Raw genomic sequence first — 21,954 nt, 5'->3', positions numbered from 1 at the left:
AATATCTAAGTGTAAGATCCCAAGACACAGAACTGCAGTGCACATCTGGAGTCTTTGCTCAGGATCCACAGAAGGAGGCAAAGACAGCCAGGAGGTAGTGTTTGCACGGTTTATAAATCTGATAAATACAAGTATAACGCCCTGCCCGCCACAACGGGGCAGGGGAGGAGGGAGGGGAGTCACAAAAGTTGCTGAGAGAACAGTGACTTGTACTTGGCAGCTGGAGAGTACAAGAGGGCTGCGGATTTACGCTGATGTGTCAAACAGCTTTTCGATCATCTCTCCCACTTGGTCGACCTGGTACTTGATGTACTTCTCAGGGTTCTTGGTGAAGGGCACGTTGCCATATCTGCAAAGGAAGACAAGCCGCAGGTGGCAAGCAACTGAGACGCAGCAAAAGACCCAGCAAAAGACCCTTCTCCATACTGAGAGAGGCTGTTCCCACCTGTATCCTTCCTCTGCCGGATAAGTGAGCTCCGCTCCAGCAGGTCTCACTTGAATCTGATGGGGTGTCTCGGAGGGAGGAAGTGACCTTGCCAGTTACAATGGGTCTCCTGAGGTTTACGTGGGTAAACCCAGGGTGGCCCAGAGCCCTGTGCTAGCTAGAACATCTGCACTCACCCTGAACAAGGAATCGGGGCGACAAGCAGATGTTCACAACTAGTAGAGCTCAGCTAAAACATCCTTGTTTTAGTGTGCAAGATGGAAAAGCTACATCAGGACAGTAGAAAAATGCCAAAGCTCCGGCTGAGGTCCCAAAGACCTCAGTAAATCCAAGGAAGAGATGACAACGATGCAAGAGGTTCTCACCTGTTCAGGAAGGCACCGTAGGTCTCTTTCACAATGGTTTTCTGCGCCCGGCGAATTTTGTCCCGTTGCTCCATGTCTGGAATTGCCCAGGCCTTCTGGATCTTACACAGCTCCTCCAGCCCATCATTAAAACCCTGTCCAAAATAAAATTTGGAGAGTGCTCTGATGGCAAACATCTCTATACCAGTGCTATTTTCATCCACTAGTGATCACCACTGGACAGGTGTTCTCCTTAGGCAGATCTTTTTCCTGTCCCCGTTTCTCAGTCAACTAGGGGACGTTCTTCTACCATCCATCATCTTCTTACCTTAAAGCGCTCCTTAATCATCTGCCTCTCCTTATCCTTGAGCTGCAATAAGGAGAGAAAAATTTTTATTTCATTGCCAGAAATAAAATCCCAACATCACTGTTTGCCCACAAATTCCCCATCCAACCTAAGTGATATCCTACCTACTTGGCTCGAATTCCTTCTCCCAAAGCAGGGAGGAGAGAAGGCTGCAGTGAGCAGCACACACTACATACAGCAATTGGCTTTCATCTGAAGTACATTTAACGAGGGTAATTTTCAGCCAGAACAGGCATAAAAATAGACTTCTTTATGCTTTGAGCCCTTTCTTAGGGAAGGTCTCCAGGTTTTGCAAATCCAAAATAGCAGCATTTGCTCAGGTGAAAAGAGAAGAATGGAGGCTGAAATTAAAAGACTTGTGTGAATCTGGGGCAAGGGAGATTAGAAGGCAGCGTCGTTCTCCATCTTGTCCTAGCCACAGTATTCATGCCACAGAGCAATACTAGCATAAGTTATAAAGGTGATTTCTGGGAATCTTTGATTATGACAAGGGACAGGACGTTTCTGGCAGTTTCTATCACCTTAAAATCATCCTTGCCTGCCCTCTCACCTTCACTCCTGGTTGAAAGACGGGCAGATTTCTCTCCAGGATGTAATCTGTCACCTTCAACCAGCTGCATTTGAAATGATATGGGAGAGGAGCAAAAAGGAGTTATTTATGTCTCACTAGAGCATGTACGCCCTCACCCGTTACCCAAAGGCCAACCTAAACAACACACACCCCAAAACTTTCCACAGTGACCATTTTCCAAGATTAATCACTTAGGAACCAGAATACTTGGTTTTGGGTTTAAACTAGTTTGTGTTTAAGGCTAACCTCTCCCACTCTCCACCAGCACCGGCCATGAATCTCCCAAGCTCTCAAACTCTGACAGAAATAAGGGAAGAGCAGAGGATGGCACCTGACCTGCGCTGGTAGGTCTGGATCTGCTGTTCGATGAGCTCCCGGTAAGACCTCTCAGCTGTCTTCTGTGTCACGGCTACCAGCTGGATCAGCTCAGACCTGAAAGGAGAAGAAGAAAACACAAGGAAGCCTGTGAGCCAGGTGCTCTCAGGGCTACTACTAGCAAGATAGCAACATTTCATGCCCCTATCAACATGATCTTTTGTGCCCTTTACAATAAAAAGGGACCTTGAAATGCTTGAACAGGGAGACAGAAGCCACTCCAAGTTGCTTTCCAAAGCCACATCCTCAATCCTCCCAAGATGAAAGGGTTCTCTGAAACCTAAGGTATCTCTGATGCTTTTATCTCCCCCCCTCATGTAATGCAGTGTCTATAAATAGGGCAAAGGTTTCAATAGGGCAGTCTCAAGAATGGAAGAAATAGCAGAGAAGAGACAGGCCTGCAAGTAAACACACTCAGTACACCAGAGACTGCTTGAAAACTGCGCTTAGCATCAGCTTGGACTTCAAAGAGATGCACACTTACTTCTCCAGAGACTTCAGAATGTAGTTGTAGTTGTTGTGCAGAAAAATGGCACTCAAAGCCGGGTCTTCATAAACCTTGGATTTACTAAGAAGGTTAAGCTGCAAGTTGCCCAATACTTTGCCTTAAAGGGGGAACAACAGAGGACAAAAAGTTTTGCACTAAAACTTCTTGTAACTGGCAATCCAAACCGAGGACTACGTGCTGTCACCGTGAACCCACAGCAAAGCAAAGAGCACAGCCCCAAATACACGTACAGAGAAGGGTACGATCACGTGCCCTCAGCGATCCTACAAGCCTTATGCAGACCTTTCCTCAGCAAGTAACCAAAAGTGCCCCGTGAACTATTGCCTCTGCTGCAACTGGCAGCACAGGCTCAGAGTAAGTCCCAGGGCCAGCACGAGTGATCAGACTCAGCCCGAGCACAGCACAGGCTCTTCTCGAGGAACCTGATGGACCTGAGCACCATGACAACAGACCACCACAAGGCAGTCCCATGAACTCATCTCAACATTTTACTCTTAAATACAGAACTGGGATTTTACAGAGCCCCTCTGGCAGCTGGGAGCCCCTAGAGGGTTGAAGGCTTAAAGTCCAGCGTGAGAATGGTTTAAGGCAACCGATGACAACAACAAAACAACCTGCTGCATCGCACTTTGTCCTGTCTAATTGTATCTCCGAAACTCCCAGACTGATCCTTTTTCTCCATCCCTTCCATCAGGCTCCAGATCGAACAGAGAAAGATCGCATGGAGTAAGAGACACAGCCCGTGCTTTTCACTCAAGAACAAGCCAAGGGAAGAACAGCCAAGGGGGCAGGAATGGGAAGGTGCACAGCGTACTCACAGATGTAGGTGCTCAGCAGCCGTCTGCTAAACTCCGAGCTGTAACTACTAGCTGAAGAGCTGGTCTCTGCAAGGAAAAGAGTCTTCAGCCAGTTAACACGCCATGAGGAAGGGCAGGGTTCGTGTGGTCAGCCTGCCTCTGCTCAAACAAGCCCCTTCCCTGTTGCTATGGAATTAGTACAGAGCTCCCGTCGACAGTGAAATTAGCTCCCTGCTTCAGCGCCGCCTGTCAGTGGATTCTCCAGGGTGAGGAAGAAAAAGCTCTGCACCCTGTGATCCTTGCGGCTGCATCGGGTGCTGAGCACCGTGGCAGAAACCTCTCCTTTCCTTCCTAGTGCTCAGAGGACATCCACTTGATCAGAAATCAAATCGTTAAGCGTATCCTCCCCACGTCCTTTCCCCACCACCCAAAAAGGGGTTTTAAGCACTAGAAATATGCAGGTGGAGAACAAATGAGCTGCAGCTGTTACCAGCAGGCACACAACAGTGAAAGAGACGAGCAGAAGGGCTCTGGAAAGTTTCAGCTTTCCCCGTGGCTGCTGACAGGGCCTGCTTGGCTCTGCGCGAGGGCCCGCACCAGCACCGTCGCCTGCCCGTATGCAAGCAGCGGCTGTGGGCTGCAACGTGTCCCTCCGTGCGCCAGAGGGATGGCTTTCTGCCCTCCAGGGCTTGTCACCCCTGGGACACGCGGGGTAGCCATCTTCTTCTCCCCCTGCCAGCGTGTTTGGCAGCCAGGCCTAGCTGGGGTGGTCTGAGTTCAGAAGCACCCCATGGGAAAGGCCTCGAGGCTCCCGTTGCCGGGAGTTGGACAATGAGGAGCCGGGGGCGCTTGGGATGAAGCACGATACCAGCCGGGCCAATTTGCTGCCCATGCCAAGCAGACTCGGTGCCATCGGAGTGCCTTTGGCCTGTTTCAGCTCATGTGGCATCCCTCTTTGTCTGCAGGTGACAAGCCCTCGCTGTTCTCTCCAGCCCACTGGCAAGAGTTACTCACCCTCCCCTTTTTCCCCTTTCAGTTATGTGTCTCCCCCCCCCACCTTTTTTTTTTCTTTTCAGTTACATGTTAATTTATTTACCACTCCTGGAGGACAAAGAATTAACATACATCACAAGAGCCCAACGCAGTATGAGCGGGTATGTGGGGGTAAGGCGGCTTACCTCTGGGATCTAAAGGAATATTGTATGTGTCCCCAAGAACTAAAAAGATTAAGGCAGAGCAGAGAGAAAAGGGGAGGGAGGAGAGAGAAAGAGAAATGCAAAGTGCAAAAACACAGGTTAGAGACCGCCATCCCTTTGAGAACAAAGCAGATATTAACACAAAGCAGCCACAGACAGCTATACAGGACAGCAGGCAGGAGTCCCTCCAAGGCCACAAACGGAGCTGGAGATCACGGAGGAAAGGCTGAGTAACCTCCTTCCCCTGCTAGTGACTTGTTTGTGTTGCCGTTATTTGCATTCAGCGAGTCACCTCGCTCCAAGTCAGTTCAAACTATTTTCAGGACAAAAGAAAGCCTTCTCTCACATCCTCAGCAGCAGTTCACCAGTCCTTGAAATGAATGCACGGCTCATGTAACCTTCCCAAGACACTAAGCAAAGCCATTTCACTCTCACTCTGCACTTTAGCATCTCTGCACGGATGTATAGGGCCCTACAAAGCTGCTCTGTGGGCACCAAGAGCAAGGGATTGGCATTTAACTGATAAGCTTTGCTTTTGCTACCACTCGAGGGGAGCACTGCAGAAAAAAATGCATGCATTTCCCATCACTTGGGACCACTATGGGACTTTTCTAATCCAACTCCAGACACCTACATGCGAGCTAGCAGCTGGAAGGTGTTATCAGAGAGGCACCTTTGGGTGCAATTCATCCCAAAGCAGGCACCTCTATTAGCACTACAGAACTGGGAGGTGCTGCTCTGTAAAGAACCGTGTTCTCCCTCTGTTCTGGCACGTGGCACACAACTAGCTCAGGAGTCCCAGCTTGACCACATCTGGATGCTGAGGAGAATGTCCTTGCCGCTGCTGTTGTACTCTGACTAGAGGATCTGACAGAGGAAGAAGGCAATTCACCACTACACAGCCCAGCTACAGCTAACTCGGCCGGACCAACCATCCTCACTCCAATACAGTCACGGGGAACCAGTCCAGTGTCAGATTTGGAGCTACATGGCTAAGGCATCCTCACTTGACACCATAATGCGCACCAGCAACAAACGCCATCCCAAGAATACCTGATAGGATCAAATGTGGAAGGCCAGCAGGGAAACTCTCTGCATCCCTTGGAGCTCTCCAGACAACCAACTACATAGTCAGGGCAGATGGGAGGACAAAACAAACCACAGGGTAAAGAACAGGAGAAGAACAAGCTAACGGTGCGTGTTGAGGTTTGATCTTTTTAGGGAAGATGTCCAGACAATTTGGGGAAGGTTTTGGGAAGGAACTGCATGCCCAAATAAGCTCCATGCATGTACCTTGAGATGCCAGCATGGCACCTGCAGTCTCCTGGAAATCCAACAACTGCTGTAGGAAAAGGATGGCCTGGAAGAGAACGAGAGAGAGAGAGGGGAGTTAGGAGACGCAGCATCAGTTGCTTTTATGCTCCACTATTAAGGATCGTGAAGGACCACATGTCTTGCCATATTCAAAAGCCTTCAAGAAACAGACTGCTATACTCCTCTGAGTTGCTGGCTTTTACCCACACAGTCACACCACAGCTTCGCAAGGGAAACCAGCTAATCTCTCCAGGGAAGCCAGTTAAGCACCCTCCCAATACAAACACAGGTTAATCTAAGAAAATAAATTTCCCTACTGCTCTAAAACCTCTTCTGAGGCTGTTATTTACAAAGGACAATACAAATCATCATCTTCACGTACATTGCTGGTGAGTTCGTGAACTGTCCCGTCTTTTGGCATGTTATATTCCTTGTCTGGATCATTCTAAGAAGGAAGAAAGAGACATAAGGTGAGTATGTTAGAAAATTCAAGGCATCTACAATACAGCTGCTGCTGCAAGTGAGTCGTAGCCTTGTTTATCCAGCCTCAGCATCCTCAGACTCGTCTCTCACAGTGCCATCTCCTGGTGCTCAGAAACCATAGCTTCTGTGCACTGGCAGCTCAGGACCACAGGGGCTTTGCTCAGCATGTGACCATCAAAAGTGCGTCTCACCTATGGGGCAGCGCATTCACAGAGCCCACCTTACAGAGGGACAGTTTATCCCGAGTCCTCCGCAGTTTTTCAAGCCAGCAATTTTCCTTTCTTTTTACATGGAGTTAAGTTCTGAGATTGACTTTGGTATCTACAGAGGCCTCCTGTGTTTGAGACCAGCATCTGGTGTTCAGTATTTGCAGCTGACCCTCCAGTGCTATCCAGCAGGCACAGCCCTGCTTTGCAGTCAAGAAGTATGTGGTCTCACGAAAAGCAGAAAGCTAAACTGGGAGTTCTGCTCAGAAAACCCCTTTTCTAAACCTGCTGGCCTTGCTGGAGAGAACGGTGATGGTAAACCTACCTTAATGTTGTCAGCGAACTCTTCCAATGCCTTTGCACCTGTAGTTTCCATGGAAGTGATCAACCCTGGCAATTTGTTCTTTGTGCCTGCCGCAGTTCCCTGGAATAGTTCCATAACAGATCAGAGAAAGAAAACGAGCAGCATCTGACCATTCATCCAGCACCTATCCTCCTTTCTCCCCCATCCCAGCATCTCGTTCTCAATTCTCCATGTATCAGAAGAATATTTATAGCATTATCAATAGTGAGCGAAACCTTGCATTCTTTGGCCTGCCAGGAGGGAGAAGATGCTGCAACCCTAACAATGACCAGGACTTGTTCTGCCATATTTCCTCTTGTGCGGTACCTGATCTAAGAGGTTGGTGCATCAGTCACCAGCTCCAGCTGGAAGCAGATGGAAAGGAGCCTGAAAAACCTTGCGTCATAGTCCAAGCAGGCTCTCCTCAGAGGAGATGATCTTCTAGATGACAGGGAGCACAGCCCAAACTAAGCTCGAGCTGCACCTGTCGCTCCCAGTCCATGCTGAGGGACAGAGGTGACATTGCTTTGTTCAAAGTCACTGTCGTCATCCTTTTCAAAAAGTTCTCCCCGCAACCCAAGCCGCAGGACACTCTCCAATCCCATCAAACTCACCTGCAAGACCTGGTCAAATTCTGGCTTCATCTGCTTGAGGTGCTTGAGGATGGGGAAGATTGTGAGCACCGCCGAATAGTCGTGGCGGATGATGGCTTTCCGGGCCGCTGACACAATGTTATCCCCCTCCATGATCAAGTTATCCAGCGACTCCTGCAGCAAAGCCAGTCGGTCAGAAGGAAGCAGCATGACTCCTGCCCGCGTAGCACAAGGGGCTTAACGCAGGATCCCCGTTAAAGATGACAATTTAGCTGACGGGTCATTGCTGGTACCCGCAGTGCGACAAGGCGAGTGAACAAAGCACGTGTTCTCCAGGGCCACCTGCCCCAGTTCCCTGCCCAGGTCCTGGAGAACAACCCCAGCGGTGGTGGCGCTCTAGGGCACCCACAGCACGTGGCATAGTCCACGTCCTCGTAATGAAAAAGAAAAGGAAAGGAATTTTTATGTCCTTTACAAGAGAAACCAAGGGGAAAGGCTCAACTGACCTGGATGAGGGAATCAAAAGTCTTCTTCTGGTGGTGCTCCGGGACGATTTCTGTCAGGAGCTGGTATTCGCTCTGGGCCAGTTTGACAAAGGCACTCACACAGTGAATGTAGGCGTCAATCTCGATGTCGAACACATCATCCCTCCCTGTAAAGGCAAGATGTCTTTAAGAGAGAACCAAATTCGCACCGAGCTTCCAGCAGCTCTGCCCCCTGCGAGGCCTCGGATTACGCAGAGAACACAAGGTTCCTCCTGAACAGGCGGCTCTGGCTTTGTGCCCGTCCTGCTGCGAGACCAAGAGCTATCTTCTCACCACGCCTGCCCCCTTGGTTTGCCCGTGGGAGGCACGCAAAGTCAGCTGCAGCTCAGGAAACGGACACATCAGCACAACACCAGCTCTTCCCAGCCTCGTGACAGAAGGCAAGTTTGAAGCTCTTCTGGGATACAAACTAAATTTAATCAAGGGCTCGAACACGGAGTACTAAACTAGGGAAGGTCTGAGGTGAATTATTCAACATCTCTGCTCGTATTTTTAGGATTCCTTATCTCCATCCATCATGCAGATGAAGAACTGCCATGTTGCATCAACATTTCTTGGAAATGGAGGCTCTCCTGGGAGGCAGCCTCTTCCTACAGGCAGTAACCAAAGATAATAACAGGCGGATGAACTACTACATCCTACAAAGCAGGACTATCAGCACACTTAGGTGAGGCATCTGCCACAAAATGCTGCATACAAATGTGCGTTTTTGAGTTCTAGCACATGAATGTCTCAAAGACATAGCGAGGAACCTACGTGGTAGGCGTAAGAAGTGCCAGGAAGATACGGGGGCACCCACCAACTGATGCCAGCCACCAGCTGGATGTGTCAGCAGGACAGACACAAATGGGCTCGCATCACCCTGCATTGCTCAGACCCCTGCAGTAACCACTAGAAAAGAGCAAAATGATGCAGAGAGGCCTTCCCTAAGCTACGGCTGCTGCTGCTACCCTCCTCCCAGCAGCATCTGCAACTTCTGATGGAGAAAGACCCAATTCTTCCCTACGCCGACAGGCCCCTCGGAGCGATCTTTTAGAGGCTGTGGTCAGCACGTGGCACACAAACGTGACGTGGTTTTACACGCGGCCTGCGGCGGAGAGCGGCCCACCAAACGGCGTGCCACATGTAAGCCCTTCCCTGTTTGCTTCACTTCAGCGCCGACAAGCCCGTGGCTCCCTATAGGAAGGGCCCCTCAGCACGGTGGCCTCCAGGTTCGGTTAGACAAAACTGGGGTCCCTTGTTTTTAGGGCTTGGGGTTGTGCGATTAGTAGGAGTGAACTCTACTGAGAGGAGCCAGAGCTTCACAGCCAGAGAAGGCCCATGCTCCAGGGCTACCCACGCAGACGAACAGCCACTGGCTACGCCACGAGTGTGAAGCATGCTGCAAAGAAGGGATGTTAGGCAGCTCGTTACGAAGTGACAACACAGTACTTACCAGCAGCCGGCCCATGCTTGTCGCTCAGGGTATCGGAAAGATGTTTAACTCGTAAATCATGCTCATGACCTAGTGAGATGTCAGCCGGCACAAACAGAAGGCGCAATTTATCCAGGGTGGTTACAGCATGGATGCTCACACTGGCTGGAAGCCGCTTCAAGCTTGGCTTATTTGATCTGACGGACTTTTTTTTTTTTCCCTACGCAGTCCCGGGAACGCTACCTAACCAAATCCCTTTATGGGGTTATGTAGCAGTAGCAACCCTTTGAAACCTGATGAGAAGTGAGTTAAATCGTTTCCTGGGCCACAGGTGACACTTGAACCTCCTGCCATAAGCTCTGAATGGGACAGCAGGCACCGTAAACCCAATTTGTACCCACAACTATTACAGATTCAAACTCAAAGTCCATCTCCTGCTCAGCACTGAGATTTTTTTTCCCCCAGTAAGTGATGTTAGTCACTATCTGGGATTCAGTAGACTAGAATGTAGGTGCTGAAGAAATCTACTTTGGATGAATACGTAGCAGAAGGGAAAAAGGTCTGATAGATGCTTTGAAGCAAATGATGTCCTTTCCCCTGTCTGGTACGACCTCTGTGAGCAGAGGAGGTTGGAACACGGAAGGAGGCCCTTTAGGTCAGTCTGCACAGAGATGTGCAGGCGTGAAGCACTGGGCTCGCTGTGGCCTGACACTTCTGCATCAGGTTTGGAAAGGTCACTAGGAAACTGAACGTCTCAAAGACCAGGCAAAACAAGAAAAGAGAACAGAAACACCACAGGAAGATGTCATCAGAGCAGAGCTTCCGTTAGCCACGTGCCTATGGTGGACCGACTGCTTTAACGTAAGATTCCTTTCCACCTGTACTTTGTCTACAGAGCCTTTGAAATTCAGACACGAAATTCAGATCAGTAGTTTGGGCCGCCAGCATCTCCCCGGCTGCCCAAGGACAGCTATATTTACCTGACCCTGCCCACCAAGCACTCGGCTAACGGAAGCCCCACCTGGAAAAGCAAGGCTGATACACAGAGAAGCTCAAAGGTGAAGTAGCTGGAGCTGTGATTACCTTCCATAGGAATGAGGTTAGAGGCCCCCTTTTTCCCATCTAGACCATGCTGAGAGTACTGTTTCAGAAGGTTCTGAGCCTTACGGATCGTGCCTGTCACCAGAGCCAGAGAGAAGAGACAAGAAGACCTAGAAAATGAGTGAAAGAAAACAAACCCAGAACACCAGCCCTTCACCAGCAGCTGTCACCTGGGCCCAGCAGGAGGGTGCTGGGCACCAATGAGCATGCTCAGCACAGGACCGGCAAGAACCCAAAACTCGTGTCCGAGCGTGCGGATGCCACGGTTGTTTTCAGGTTGTCTCCCTTCTTCAAGGGGAGGACGTGAAGTCCGGCCACGGCTACAGAACCAGGGAGCGCTCGGCTCAGTTTGCTGAGCTGCTACGGCTGGCTGGGAAAATCTGACCCCAGCTTCCTTCCCCGTGATGTTTTTCTTTAAGCTGGTACGCTGCATCCAAGCGCAAAAGCCTTCCCTGAGCTGGGGTACGGACAATTTACACCCAGCAACGCACTGCCTGCTCCCCAGAGCCACAATCGCAGCTCCTCCCTTGCAGGTGCCGAAAAAAGGTGCCATTCCAGGGCATTTCCTGAGCATGCTCAATACAGATCCCCACAGCCAAGGCATCGAACGATCTCCGGCATTGCAGGAAGCGATCAAAGGGTGACAACCTCGGGACTTCAGAGAGCAATGTTGCAGCAGCAATCCCCACCCCAGGAATCGCAGCACAATGGACGCTGCCCACCCACATCTAACTCGCATTAAGTCACCCTAATCCCCAAGACACTTTTCTTCTAAGGAACTGCAAATCAATTAAAACCATGGAAAAAAAAAAACAAACACGGGGTTAAAAGATTTATACTTAACACACACAAAAAAACAGACAGGACTGAACAAAAGCCGATGCTGGATATACAGCTAGGAAGCACAAAAAAAAAAAGCATTAACGGGACAACTGAAAACTAAGCGCTGTTTCCACATTAAAAGGTTAGTGGTCATGCAACAAGCTGCAATTATCACAAGCACATGGACACACTCTCACAGCAGAGCTTTGCCGTTGCCTGCACAACAGGGAACAGAGAGTTTTAGGAAGGCAGAAGGACTCTCCATAGAAAACCCAGACGGAACAGAATTGGGCTGAGTAAATGAAGAAAAAGATCCAAGAAATAAAAACGCGGCTGCCAACGCTAAGAGTCAGTCCTCCATTTTAAAGCAATAAATACTTCAAACGCGCAGAAAATCCCTCCGTCCACCAGCAAACACCAGCCACAGCACGGCCAGGAAACGAGCGCTGACTGCCAGAAGCTGAGGACAGCCGACCCCGGGGGAAGCACCACGCTGCAGGACAGCGCCCTGGGGCACGGGGACGGCCTCGCAGCAGGGCTCTGAGCTCTCTCCAAACCCCAACCCCAACCCCAGGCACCAACCAGCTCCAGCACCCACCTGGGGTCACCTCAAAAAGGGCCCTACAGTGAAACCTTTAAGGCATACCTCTGGCAGCTCCTCCGCAACCCCACTCGCAATGGGGCGCTGCACTTCCTCCCTCCCCAGACCCTAATCCTAACCCTACACAGCGACCAGGTTCGGGGCAGGCTGAAGGAATCTTCCTGTCTTGCAGACAGCACACCTCTAGCTGGGGAGCACAGGGAAGTGACAGAGCTTCCCCCCGAATCACCACCGTGCCTCAATGTGGCTTACTGTTTATTAACACGAGAATGGAGAACGTGCAGCTCCAACTCTAAGCTTTCATGGGCCACATTTTTCAGCCATCAGTTCAGATCACTCTTAACCACTTACTAAAGAAAAAAAAAAATCACATTTGTAAGCCACATTCGTCTGGCAGGAAAATCCTTCCCCCTAGACCCACACTAGGCAGGCGGGAAGACCCGTGCCCTTGTGCTGATGGATTCATTCTGAGCTTCTTCCGTGTTCTTCCTGCTCACTTGATCCCAGAATCACTTCCTCCAGGTTTCCTGATGCTTTCCATCCCCAACACTTCCACTTTATTCTTAGCTGCTTTCAGAAACCTTCAGTGTTTGGGCACAACATTAAATTCCTCTGAGCGAGCAGGGCTGCAGAAAGCCCTGAAGAGATGCACTAAGCTATTTTTTTACTATTATTGCTGATGCCATGGCCCAGCTGACGTGCTGGAGCTCAACCCAGCTGCCATTCTTCTACCCGTTTTGATCTTTCCTACTTGCCTTCAGAAAAAAAAACTGGGTAAACTGGTGTAAAAATGAAGCAGAGGGCAACTGCTGCTGCTGCCCAGAGGCTCTCACTTCACAGGGATGCAGCACACATCTCCACAGCTCACCCCGATGGTTTCCTCTGCCTCTGCTGCCCTGCATTTGCATAAACCTGCGTTTACACCAACACACACACACCTCAAGTGTTTGTGGACATCACCTGAGCACTGCTGTATCCCCTTCACTTAGTGCTGCAATTAGGCTTTAATGAATTCTAGTGAAAACCAAAGGCTTTTGTTCCGTGCTTGTTTTCCCTCCTTAGGCAGCTCGCAGACCAAATGGGATCGTTTCAGCTGCTGCTGAAAGCATCATGTTCCAGCTCGGCAGCGATCAACAGGGGTAGCTGAAAAGGGGAACAGGCTCTTCGTTCTGCCCCACACAGCCCGTCTTCAGGTAGCACCTCACTGCTGGGTAAAATTAAACTGCTAGGAAGCAATAAATAAACTGGAAACGGCTCCCCTGTAGCTTGTAGAGCCCCCCAAAAAACCTAAAATTCACACAACACCTGAGATTTTTGCTCCTGGGCCTGTTTAAATAAAGTGGTTTGGGGGCATACATGAGGCAGTTCTCCAATTCTACGTCGTTCTCCTGTTTTTCTCTTCCACTACTCAGCTTCCTAGCCAAGCAGAAGAGCAGCGCACCCTCTTTTCTTTAGCACCAACCACAGGAGTCTGCACAAAACTGGCTGAAGCTCTGTGGCTTTTGCGTATAGGTACCCTGCGCTCTGTCCTTCCCAAGCTTCTGGCAGCTCAGAGAGCTTCTGAGCTACCTCCTGCTCTCAAGGCAACCCAGCGCTGCATCCACAGGCCTCACCGAGAAGCAATCCCTTCAGGATTTTACGAGCAGATGTTTGTAACGGGACAATTTGGGAACCTGAATACGCTTGTCCTCCGAGACAGACTGCTGACATTTCAAACAGCAAAGTGCTTTAAAAAAAAAAAAAAGCCACAGACTGCTTCTACTTGACTTGGCAAGCTGCAGTCAAGAGGAGACGATTTGGCTTTAGAAGCATCTCCAGCAGTCAAAGTTTTAATTGCACGCTGGAACAAGAGGAAACAGAACAGGGTGCACCAACAACTGCAGCAGTGATGGAGAGATGAAGACTCAGACAAAGCACGGATGTGGAATATGTTCTCCAGAACCCAGCACAGTGGCTGGGGGAGGGAGGGTGGGGGTCTCTGCCTGGTGAGCTTGTCCCTGCTAGCTTACCTTCCCTTCAGCTGCAACCTCCCTTCCATTTTGCTTTGTAAAAAGGTTATAGCACATCAGATTTAGTTGGTTATTTATCCCCTGCAAGAGGTTAAAGTGTGCGCTGGGGTGTGCGCTGGGATATTCTTCCTGAAGGAATAAGGAAACCAACTCCCTTGTTGAAACGGCGAGAAAACCGCTCGTCTGAAACAGTTTTGTGGGAATTCCCTTACCGAAGCGAATGCACAAAAAAAAAATCTTTGTCCATAACTGAACAAAGGCTAAAACCAGATGAGCCAAATGCCACCAGAGGAATACTGTTATGAAGAGTGCCACCGTGCCAGTGTGGAGAGAGTATTAGAGCTCCACATCAGAAGCTGTCCTTGAAAGCTGACAGAACTGCAGAAAAACTGGTGAACCTCTGCTCGAAGATTATTTTTCCCTCCTCTTTAATTTCATTCCAGTACAATTCCGCAGCCGTAAGAGATGGCTGCTGTGTAAGGTTTAACCACCCCCGTCCTTCAAGAGCTACAGTCCGGTTCTGTGTCCTTGTTCACAGATGACTGGAGACAAATTAGCCATTATTTTTTCCTTGAGACTGCAATACCCCAATAGATCACCTGAAATCCTTTCCTTCATACACCGTGAGCTCTGTGAGAGCATTCAGACTGTGCTCACTGCCTGATACCTGGCCCGTCTCACAAACTGATTAAATTTGGCCGAAAGATGCCAAAATCTCCTGGCAAATTTACAGCTGAGACATTCATCACGACAAGCGATTTTGGATGCCCAAACACATCCATTTTGGATGAGATAGAGAACAAATGCTTCTCAAACACGTGGGCTGTTTTCTCTCTCTGTGGACATCCAAGATCCAAGACTCGTTAAAAAAACCATTCCTAGTGATTTTTTTAATCTTCCTATGAAAAAAAAAAAAATCTCCTCTATTTCTGACTGTCTACCTAAAGCGTAAGAGCCGTTCACCAGAGAGTTCAGCAGCTGCAGCTCACGCTTCAGCTCTCAGGAACAGCTCCGGGGCACAGCAGCAGGGGCACAGATTGATTTTAAAAGCCCAGGGAGGCGATCGCTGGCTGTCACAGACTTCCCCGGGCAGCCTGCCCTCTCCAAATATCCCAGGCACACCCTCTGCTGTAGCACGAAGAGGCCCACCAAAGCCCCTCCATTCAGAAGTGAAGAGAGCGAGCACCAGGGCCAGCACACACACACACATAGACGCACGTTACCTGGGATGAGGACTGCATTCACATCAGGATTATAAAAATAAACACAACACAATTAAAATGGGTACTGCTTTCCCTCCCTTTCCCCATCCCATCAATTCCCAGTCCCTACCCGCAGTTCTTAAGTTAGTGTTTTCCTGGACTCAAGGAAGGATTTGGACAACGCAGGAAAAATACTGGGGTGGGAAAGAGTTTTTGCCAGGCAAACCCCCAGAAATCCGAACTTCTGACTTCCATCACTATTACACAGGAGACAACAGGGCGCTGGGAGACGCAGAGGGACAGCATCAGTGCTCTGCTGTCAGGCCCACGCCAGCTGTGGCTGGCCCTCCTTCTGGCCGTTTTCCCACTAGATGGCACATTTCAGAGGCCAGGACGCCAGCTCCACGCTCGAGCAGGAGCAGCCCAGGGGAGGGACCGGCCTCCCAGCTACAGAAAATGCAGCAAAACTCCATTACAAGGAGAGGTGGAATAACTCCCCAGCCACATTCACGTCTCTTCCAGAGACAGGCTGAGACAAAAGCTTTAACAGCTCTTCCAAAATCTGATTAGGATGACTTTGGATCTGTAGGCAAATTCCCAGACCCTCTTTCAATTTCTGAGAGATTCTGTTTCCTAGCCCAATAATTATTTACACGTAAGTAGTGATTAGAGTGATGTGCTTTATCAGGTCTCAGTTTTCCATTTTGCTGTAACACTGGATATAATCCATGTTCCAAGGCTGAGGACAAATGTTCTCAAACCATATTCATCTCCTCCTCTCTCAGGTCTCTTTTTGCTGATCTCCTTCGTTAAGGTAATGGCCTTTTCCTTATCTGTTTACAGACCCCATCCTGCCCGTCCCACTTCTTTACGGTGCCCAGAGAACAGATCTGATGATTTGAGAAATGGAAACAAGGTCTGTAACCTCTGCCCTGGCTTCAACACCGAGAAGAGGTGCTTCTCTCTGAAATCCCACCCTGCTCCTGCCCTGTAAGCAGGCAGAGGCCACCTCAGCAGCGAGAAGCCCTGCAGAAGTGTGTCAGATACCCAGGCGAGAAGATAACGCTGTACAGGGATCCCTGACTCGGACTCACCTGGTCTCTTGACTGGCTTTTTGGTGGGGGTGTCCTTCCTCTTGTTCTGAATGGCAGGGGAATACGGCACCCCCGTGGAGGAGCTGTTCTTACGAAAATGGTCTTTCAGCCCCTTGATGGAGCGGTCAAGCTGGACAGAGCGGATTTGGAAGTACACTGTCATGAAATCTAAAGAGACGAGGTAGAAACGAGATTATAAATAAACAGAAAACACGATAAGGAAAAACAAACCTTTCCTGAAACACAGTGGCCCAAAGACGACTTAGCGGTGTTCACGTGAGACCCCATCTAAGCGTTTTTCCCTACCAAAATACCAAATCCAGCAGTGCTAAATCCAGAAAGAAACCAAAATACAGACAGACTCAACAGAAAGAGCAAAAATGTAGTACAGAGGAGACAGGTGTTTCTCTATTTCACAATAGAGAAACCAAAGCACCCAAACAATCTAACAGACAAAAAGACAGCGAAACCTGAAACAGAATCCAGGCAACCGCTCTGAATCTTCCATTCCCGCAGGCAACTTTTCCTGTTCTGCCGCAGCCCTGAGATGTTGACTTTGAAACCAAGAAGCCATAAAGTGTCCTGTCACACCTTCCACACCGGGCCCAACCATTTCACCTCCAGGCCTTTCTTCCAAACAGAACCCTCAGAGGACGAGCCGATTAACCCACAGTTCAGTACACCGCTCTCCCCCCCCATCTCCTGTTCACCTTTCTTGCATTTCCACCCCCTTCCCTTCCTTTCCTCATGTGAACGCCACACCCTGAACCTGCCTCTTCTCCAGCCCGGGTCCCTCAGAACTTTCCTTAAGACTCTCTCGCATTTGATTCCAGCACGCAGACCGCCTCCCACACTGCAGGGTCAGCTCCTGTCCTGTTTGTACCCTAAAGCCGGAAAAATCTCCTGTTTTCTTCCAAACCCAGCTTCCTTCCCCTGCAGTGTTCACTCCTGCCCTCCCACCACACCCAACAGCAAGTCCACACGCTACTACCAAGAGCGCATCAGTTTTGGAAGCGATGGGGAGTCAATAAAGGGGTATAAAGGTGTAGGTAGATTCTGGTGCTGCAGAACAGGAAAGAAGAGATGTGTATTGACTGAAAAAAAAAATCCTGTGCTGCTTTTATACCCCTCTTTGGTCACATTTAACACACAAGGTTTCGTTCATAAACAGTTCCCCCAGGAGAGTTAAGTCATCAGCGTCTTGTACAGCTGTAGCACCTGGGCACTAGGTGACTGCAGCTCCAACAGGAGGTGTTGCAGGTGCACGTTAAATAACATGCTCCTGGCACGGATTTCTGCTGCAGGCCAGGCTACGCTTTAAGATGATTTGTGCTTTACTTACGCAGCTTTTGCTCTCATCAGATCACTGTTCAACTGACAGAGCGCATTTCAGCCCTACTACAAACGGCATAAGGAAGCAGGCTCTTAAGAAGGGAATTGAAAGGAGACTGAACTCCTACCCTAGAAGGTGCCGCTAAAGCTTTTTCTCGTTTTGCTCGTGCTGCTAGCTACCAGCGGCAGCGTGACCCTCGCTTTGTCAGTCCCGACCTCACCTGAGCAGAGGCTTCGTGGCTGGAGGTGTGTGATCTGCAAACTCACCTGCACAGTGCTAACAACAACCCTCACCACTCCACTTCTGCTCTCAACCAGGAGCGACAGTCAGCTGGAGAGCACTGACCTGACACAGAACCACAAGGGAATAACGCGCAGCGCTGCCCACCTTGGTTCCTGCCGTTCTCCACCAGCCAGCCAGAAATGCGGATGATATCGTGCAGGACACTCTCCGGGAGGTGCTCCAGCGACATCTCCTCCTGTGTCTCCATTTCATCATCTCCGCTGATCAGGTCCAGGATGAGGATGGGCGGGACTGGCTTGGTGTGCCGTGTCATCAAGCTGCGGAACTCCGACTCCAAGGACTCTTTCCCCCTCTCAAAAAGGGATTTCTGGCACAAAAGAGCAGAGGGATAGAAGAAGCACAGGGTTCCTGTAATCACTCACGGGTCTTTCTGCATGAGGTCTCATTTTCTGTAGTGTTTCTAACCACTGTCAAGTACCGCATGCTTCGAGCTCCGACAACGCCTGTAACTAAGAGACTTTTAAGGTGAATTAAATACAAAAATGCCTGGGAGCTGCTCAGTTTACAAGTGGAATTGCAACAGATCTCACATTCTGCTCAAGCGATTGAAGGATGGACAAGAGGTACGCAGGGGGAAGTTCAATCAACTCCGCCACACGTGCAAGATAGGCTTTCACAAGTCCGAACGGCACGAAGCATGAAGAGAGCACCACAAGCAGAAACACTGCTGGGCTCGTAAACACTTAAAAAGAAGCCATAGAAACCATTTTTTAGCTGTTCCCAAACACCTTTTTCGCCAGGCAGCAAGCCCACCAGCCTCTCGCAGCAGGAGGGCAAGCAGCACATGTCTGTCTGTCTGTCTGTCCGTCCGTCCCTCTCCCGCCCCTGCCAGCTTCCAGATCCGCGACCTACCACACGGTTCAGCTCTGGGCTGTCCGGACTGTTGTCCTGGAAGTATTCCACTGCCTTCTGGATTTTGTCCATGCAATTCAAGTATTCCTCCAGCCTCCCGGTGGGGCTAAAAATAAAAGCAAAAATAAAAAACGGTGCCCCAAAGACCAAAGGAAGAAAACACCAAGTAAGCACCAGACCAAACTCAGGATGAAAGTAATACAGAAAATTCCAATTTACTTTCTGTGTAAGAGAAGATCATGAACTCTGTTTCGACTGCACTCATTGCCACAACTGTGCAGTTCCTGCCAGGGCAGAAAGAAACTTTAGGAAAAGGGCAGAGGAAAGAAGAGAAGCCACCAATGCTCATGAGCTTCATATGGCACCACGGGTGTAAAATCTGGAAGAGACATCGGTACAGTCTGAGCAGACTTTGCCCTCTGGGGATTGCTGATATTCAAGCCAGGAAGCTTTCTGGATGACTGGGGGGGGGGGAAGAACGTGGGAAGTATATTAGGAACATTAAAATAAGTGTGCAGAGTCGGCTCCTACCTCTGTCCCAAAAGACCAATAGGATGAAGCTCCCCAGCAAGATCCAGCTGCTGAACTCACCCTTCCTTTATGATCTTCTCCGTGTCTTTAGCCACGTGGTAGTAACTGATGACATGATCCAAGCAGGACAAGGTCTTCTCCACGTTCTCCTGCAAGCGCTGCAGATTCTCTGTCTGTTTATGGACAGGGATGATCGAGTTCTCCAGTTTCATCAAACGGCTTTCAAAGGAGGATAGGATAGAAACCTACAGAGAAACAAAGAGAGCTGAGGACATCCTTCCACAAGGATCCACGCAGTAGGTTAGTAGTTAGATTGGGGCAGTCCAGGACCTTCAGATTCCAGCTTCTACGCTGGGCTCCTTAGAACATAGAAGATTTAAACAGCCTGCCTAATTTCTATCAATAATTACAAAACAAATCATCTGCCATCAAAGATAGGCCAGCTTTGAATTAGATGTTTGAAAACCACACAAACAGTGCACTGAAACAGTACCAAGGAAGAGAAACTTTTACCTGACAGCACAAAACAAAGCCACAGGAAAAGCCTGGAGGCATCCTTGGTAAACGGAGCAACAAAAGTAAAGCCTGGCAGCCACTTTGCTCTGTACCACTAAGATCTAAAACTGAGACATACAATGCGAAGACACACTATAGCATGAACCTTCTTTTGCACTGTGGACATTTGGTTTTTAAAAAGGGACTGCGGTATCACTTCTGAATGGTGAAAAGCCTTAGCAAGCACATAAAGGGTGCCTTAATGCCATCTTTTCTAGGACAAAATGCAGTTCTTTCAAGACGCACTCCTATGCTATGCTTTCCAGATTTCTCTAGTGATGCTTCTATGCCTTTCTTAAGTCACTGAACCCAAAACTGGACACAGTATGCCAGTTGAGGGCTTACTAGCACCACTTAGAGTGCAATAATTACATTCTACCTCTTTAGGAAAAAAATTTCAAAATAAACCCCAAACGAGACCTGCCTTTATGAAGCAACGATGGGATGCTGTTGCACAAATTAGTTTGGGGTTTGTTAATATCTCTTCCCATGAGAAAGCACAAACTGTAAAGCCAACAGCGCATTTACGCCCACATCTTCACAGGAAAGAGGCTTGGGTTTTAAACATTCACCAGCCTTTCCTTTTGCCCAACCACCAAAGTGTAAAACCGAGATGCCGAGCAAGTGGCTTATTACCGTATATTCTTCAGACAGGCACAATGAGGCTCTAGAAAATTGATTTTCCTACGGGTGAGCAGCCCTTGACCCAGCCATAAGGCTGAACCTCAAAGACCTCCTTACCATGTTCTTCGTGAGCTGGTCACTCTTCTCAAGACTCTCTTTGATAAAGGACAGAGTTTCTTCTTCCTGTCATCAGGATGAAAAAGTAGTTAGCTTTCACTGCAGAGCACCGAGCATTTAGCTCACTCAACTCCACATGTAGGGTTTCACAAGCCCTGCTAAACACAGCAGCGAGCCACCTTTGGTCTGATGCTGAGGCCACTTTTTAACATACCACCTCCTAACAGATACTAAGACATTTAACCCAAGGTGAGAGATACAACATAATGAGTGTGTTTTTTTACAGATTGCTCCTTTCCCCCCCAACACGCCGACCCCTCGAGCCTTAGCACACTTTGTGGACACCCTTACCCCCCCCGATTTACACCGCACACCCCCGCCCACCACAGGTGCGGTGCAGCCACCCCGACCCCCACAGACCCGACCCCCGCAGACCCCCAGCCCCTCACAGCAGGCCCTGAGGGGGGGCCCCGGGCCCGTCTCCACGGCAACGCGCGGGGGCTGCGGGCCCGGCCCCGCCAGGCCCCGCCGCAGGCCCCCGGCCCGGCCCCACCTGCTTGAGCTTGCCCTCGATCTCCCTCCTGCGGGCCGACACCTCCTCGCTCGGGATCATCGTGCCGCGGGGCGCCGAGGCCGCGCTCCACCGGGAAGCCGCCGCCGCTGCTCCCCCCGGCTCCGTCCCGTCACTGCCGCGGCGCCATCTTGGGAGCGACGGGGGCACTGCGCATGCGCAGGAGCGACGGGCGCCATCTTGGGAGTGGCATTTCAGAGAGGGAGACGGAAGGGCAGCGGGGTTGGAGCGCATGCGCGCTGCGGGTCTTGGCGGCCAGCATGGGAGTGGCGGGCGGGCCGTGCGGCCATCTTGAGAGTGGCGGGGGTGTGTCGCGGTTTGTCCGCTGCTGTGGGCCAAGATGTCTGGTCCAACCATCACTGCTACTACTGTCACCCACTGAGACATGTCCCCAAGCACCACGTTAAACACTCCAGGGATAAACCATGTCCCCAGGCACCACATCCAGCCTTTCCCTGAACACCCCCAGGGACGGTGACTCCACCACCTCCCTGGGCAACCCGTCCCCAACGCCTGACCGCTCTTTTCAAGCAGAAATGTTTCCTCATTTCCAACCTGAACCTCTCCTGGCACAACTTGAGGCCATTCCCTCTAGTCCTGTCACAGTTACCTGGGAGAAGAGGCCGACCCCCAGCTCCCCACACCTTCCTTTCAGGCAGTTGCAGAGAGCAATGAGGCCTCCCCTGAGCCTCCTCCTCTCCAGACCAAACCCCCCCAGGTCCCTCAGCCGCTCCTCAC

At 50.1% G+C, this 21,954-nt stretch overlaps 1 protein-coding gene across 12 annotated transcripts; it reads right to left on the bottom strand.

Moving 5' to 3' along the window:
- Nucleotides 1–95: 95 nt before the first annotated feature.
- Nucleotides 96–21,413, bottom strand: EXOC7 (exocyst complex component 7). Of its 12 annotated transcripts, XM_083805533.1 has the most exons (22): nucleotides 21,199–21,413; nucleotides 20,646–20,711; nucleotides 19,410–19,594; nucleotides 18,819–18,924; nucleotides 18,051–18,273; nucleotides 16,331–16,498; nucleotides 15,258–15,269; nucleotides 10,585–10,677; nucleotides 9,523–9,591; nucleotides 8,049–8,194; nucleotides 7,564–7,716; nucleotides 6,932–7,030; nucleotides 6,300–6,362; nucleotides 5,897–5,963; nucleotides 4,586–4,624; nucleotides 3,429–3,494; nucleotides 2,587–2,707; nucleotides 2,064–2,159; nucleotides 1,707–1,770; nucleotides 1,118–1,159; nucleotides 811–944; nucleotides 96–349 (listed from the first exon to the last, which is right to left on the bottom strand). In XM_083805533.1, the coding sequence occupies exons 1-22, from the start codon at nucleotides 21,256–21,258 to the stop codon at nucleotides 247–249; spliced, it is 2,175 nt and encodes a 724-aa protein (XP_083661659.1). In that variant the 5' UTR covers nucleotides 21,259–21,413; the 3' UTR covers nucleotides 96–246. The 12 variants fall into 12 exon arrangements, with proteins under 12 accessions (XP_083661659.1, XP_083661649.1, XP_083661650.1 ...); XM_083805523.1 differs by lacking the exon at nucleotides 4,586–4,624; XM_083805524.1 differs by lacking the exon at nucleotides 9,523–9,591.
- Between the last annotated feature and the right edge of the window lie 541 nt (nucleotides 21,414–21,954).

The sequence above is a fragment of the Anser anser genome, assembly GCF_964211835.1.
Source record: "Anser anser genome assembly, chromosome: 19".
In the NCBI taxonomy this organism is placed as follows: Eukaryota; Metazoa; Chordata; class Aves; order Anseriformes; family Anatidae; genus Anser; species Anser anser.
Note: the sequence above shows the minus strand (reverse complement) of the source record. Positions and strands in the feature narration are given on the sequence as shown.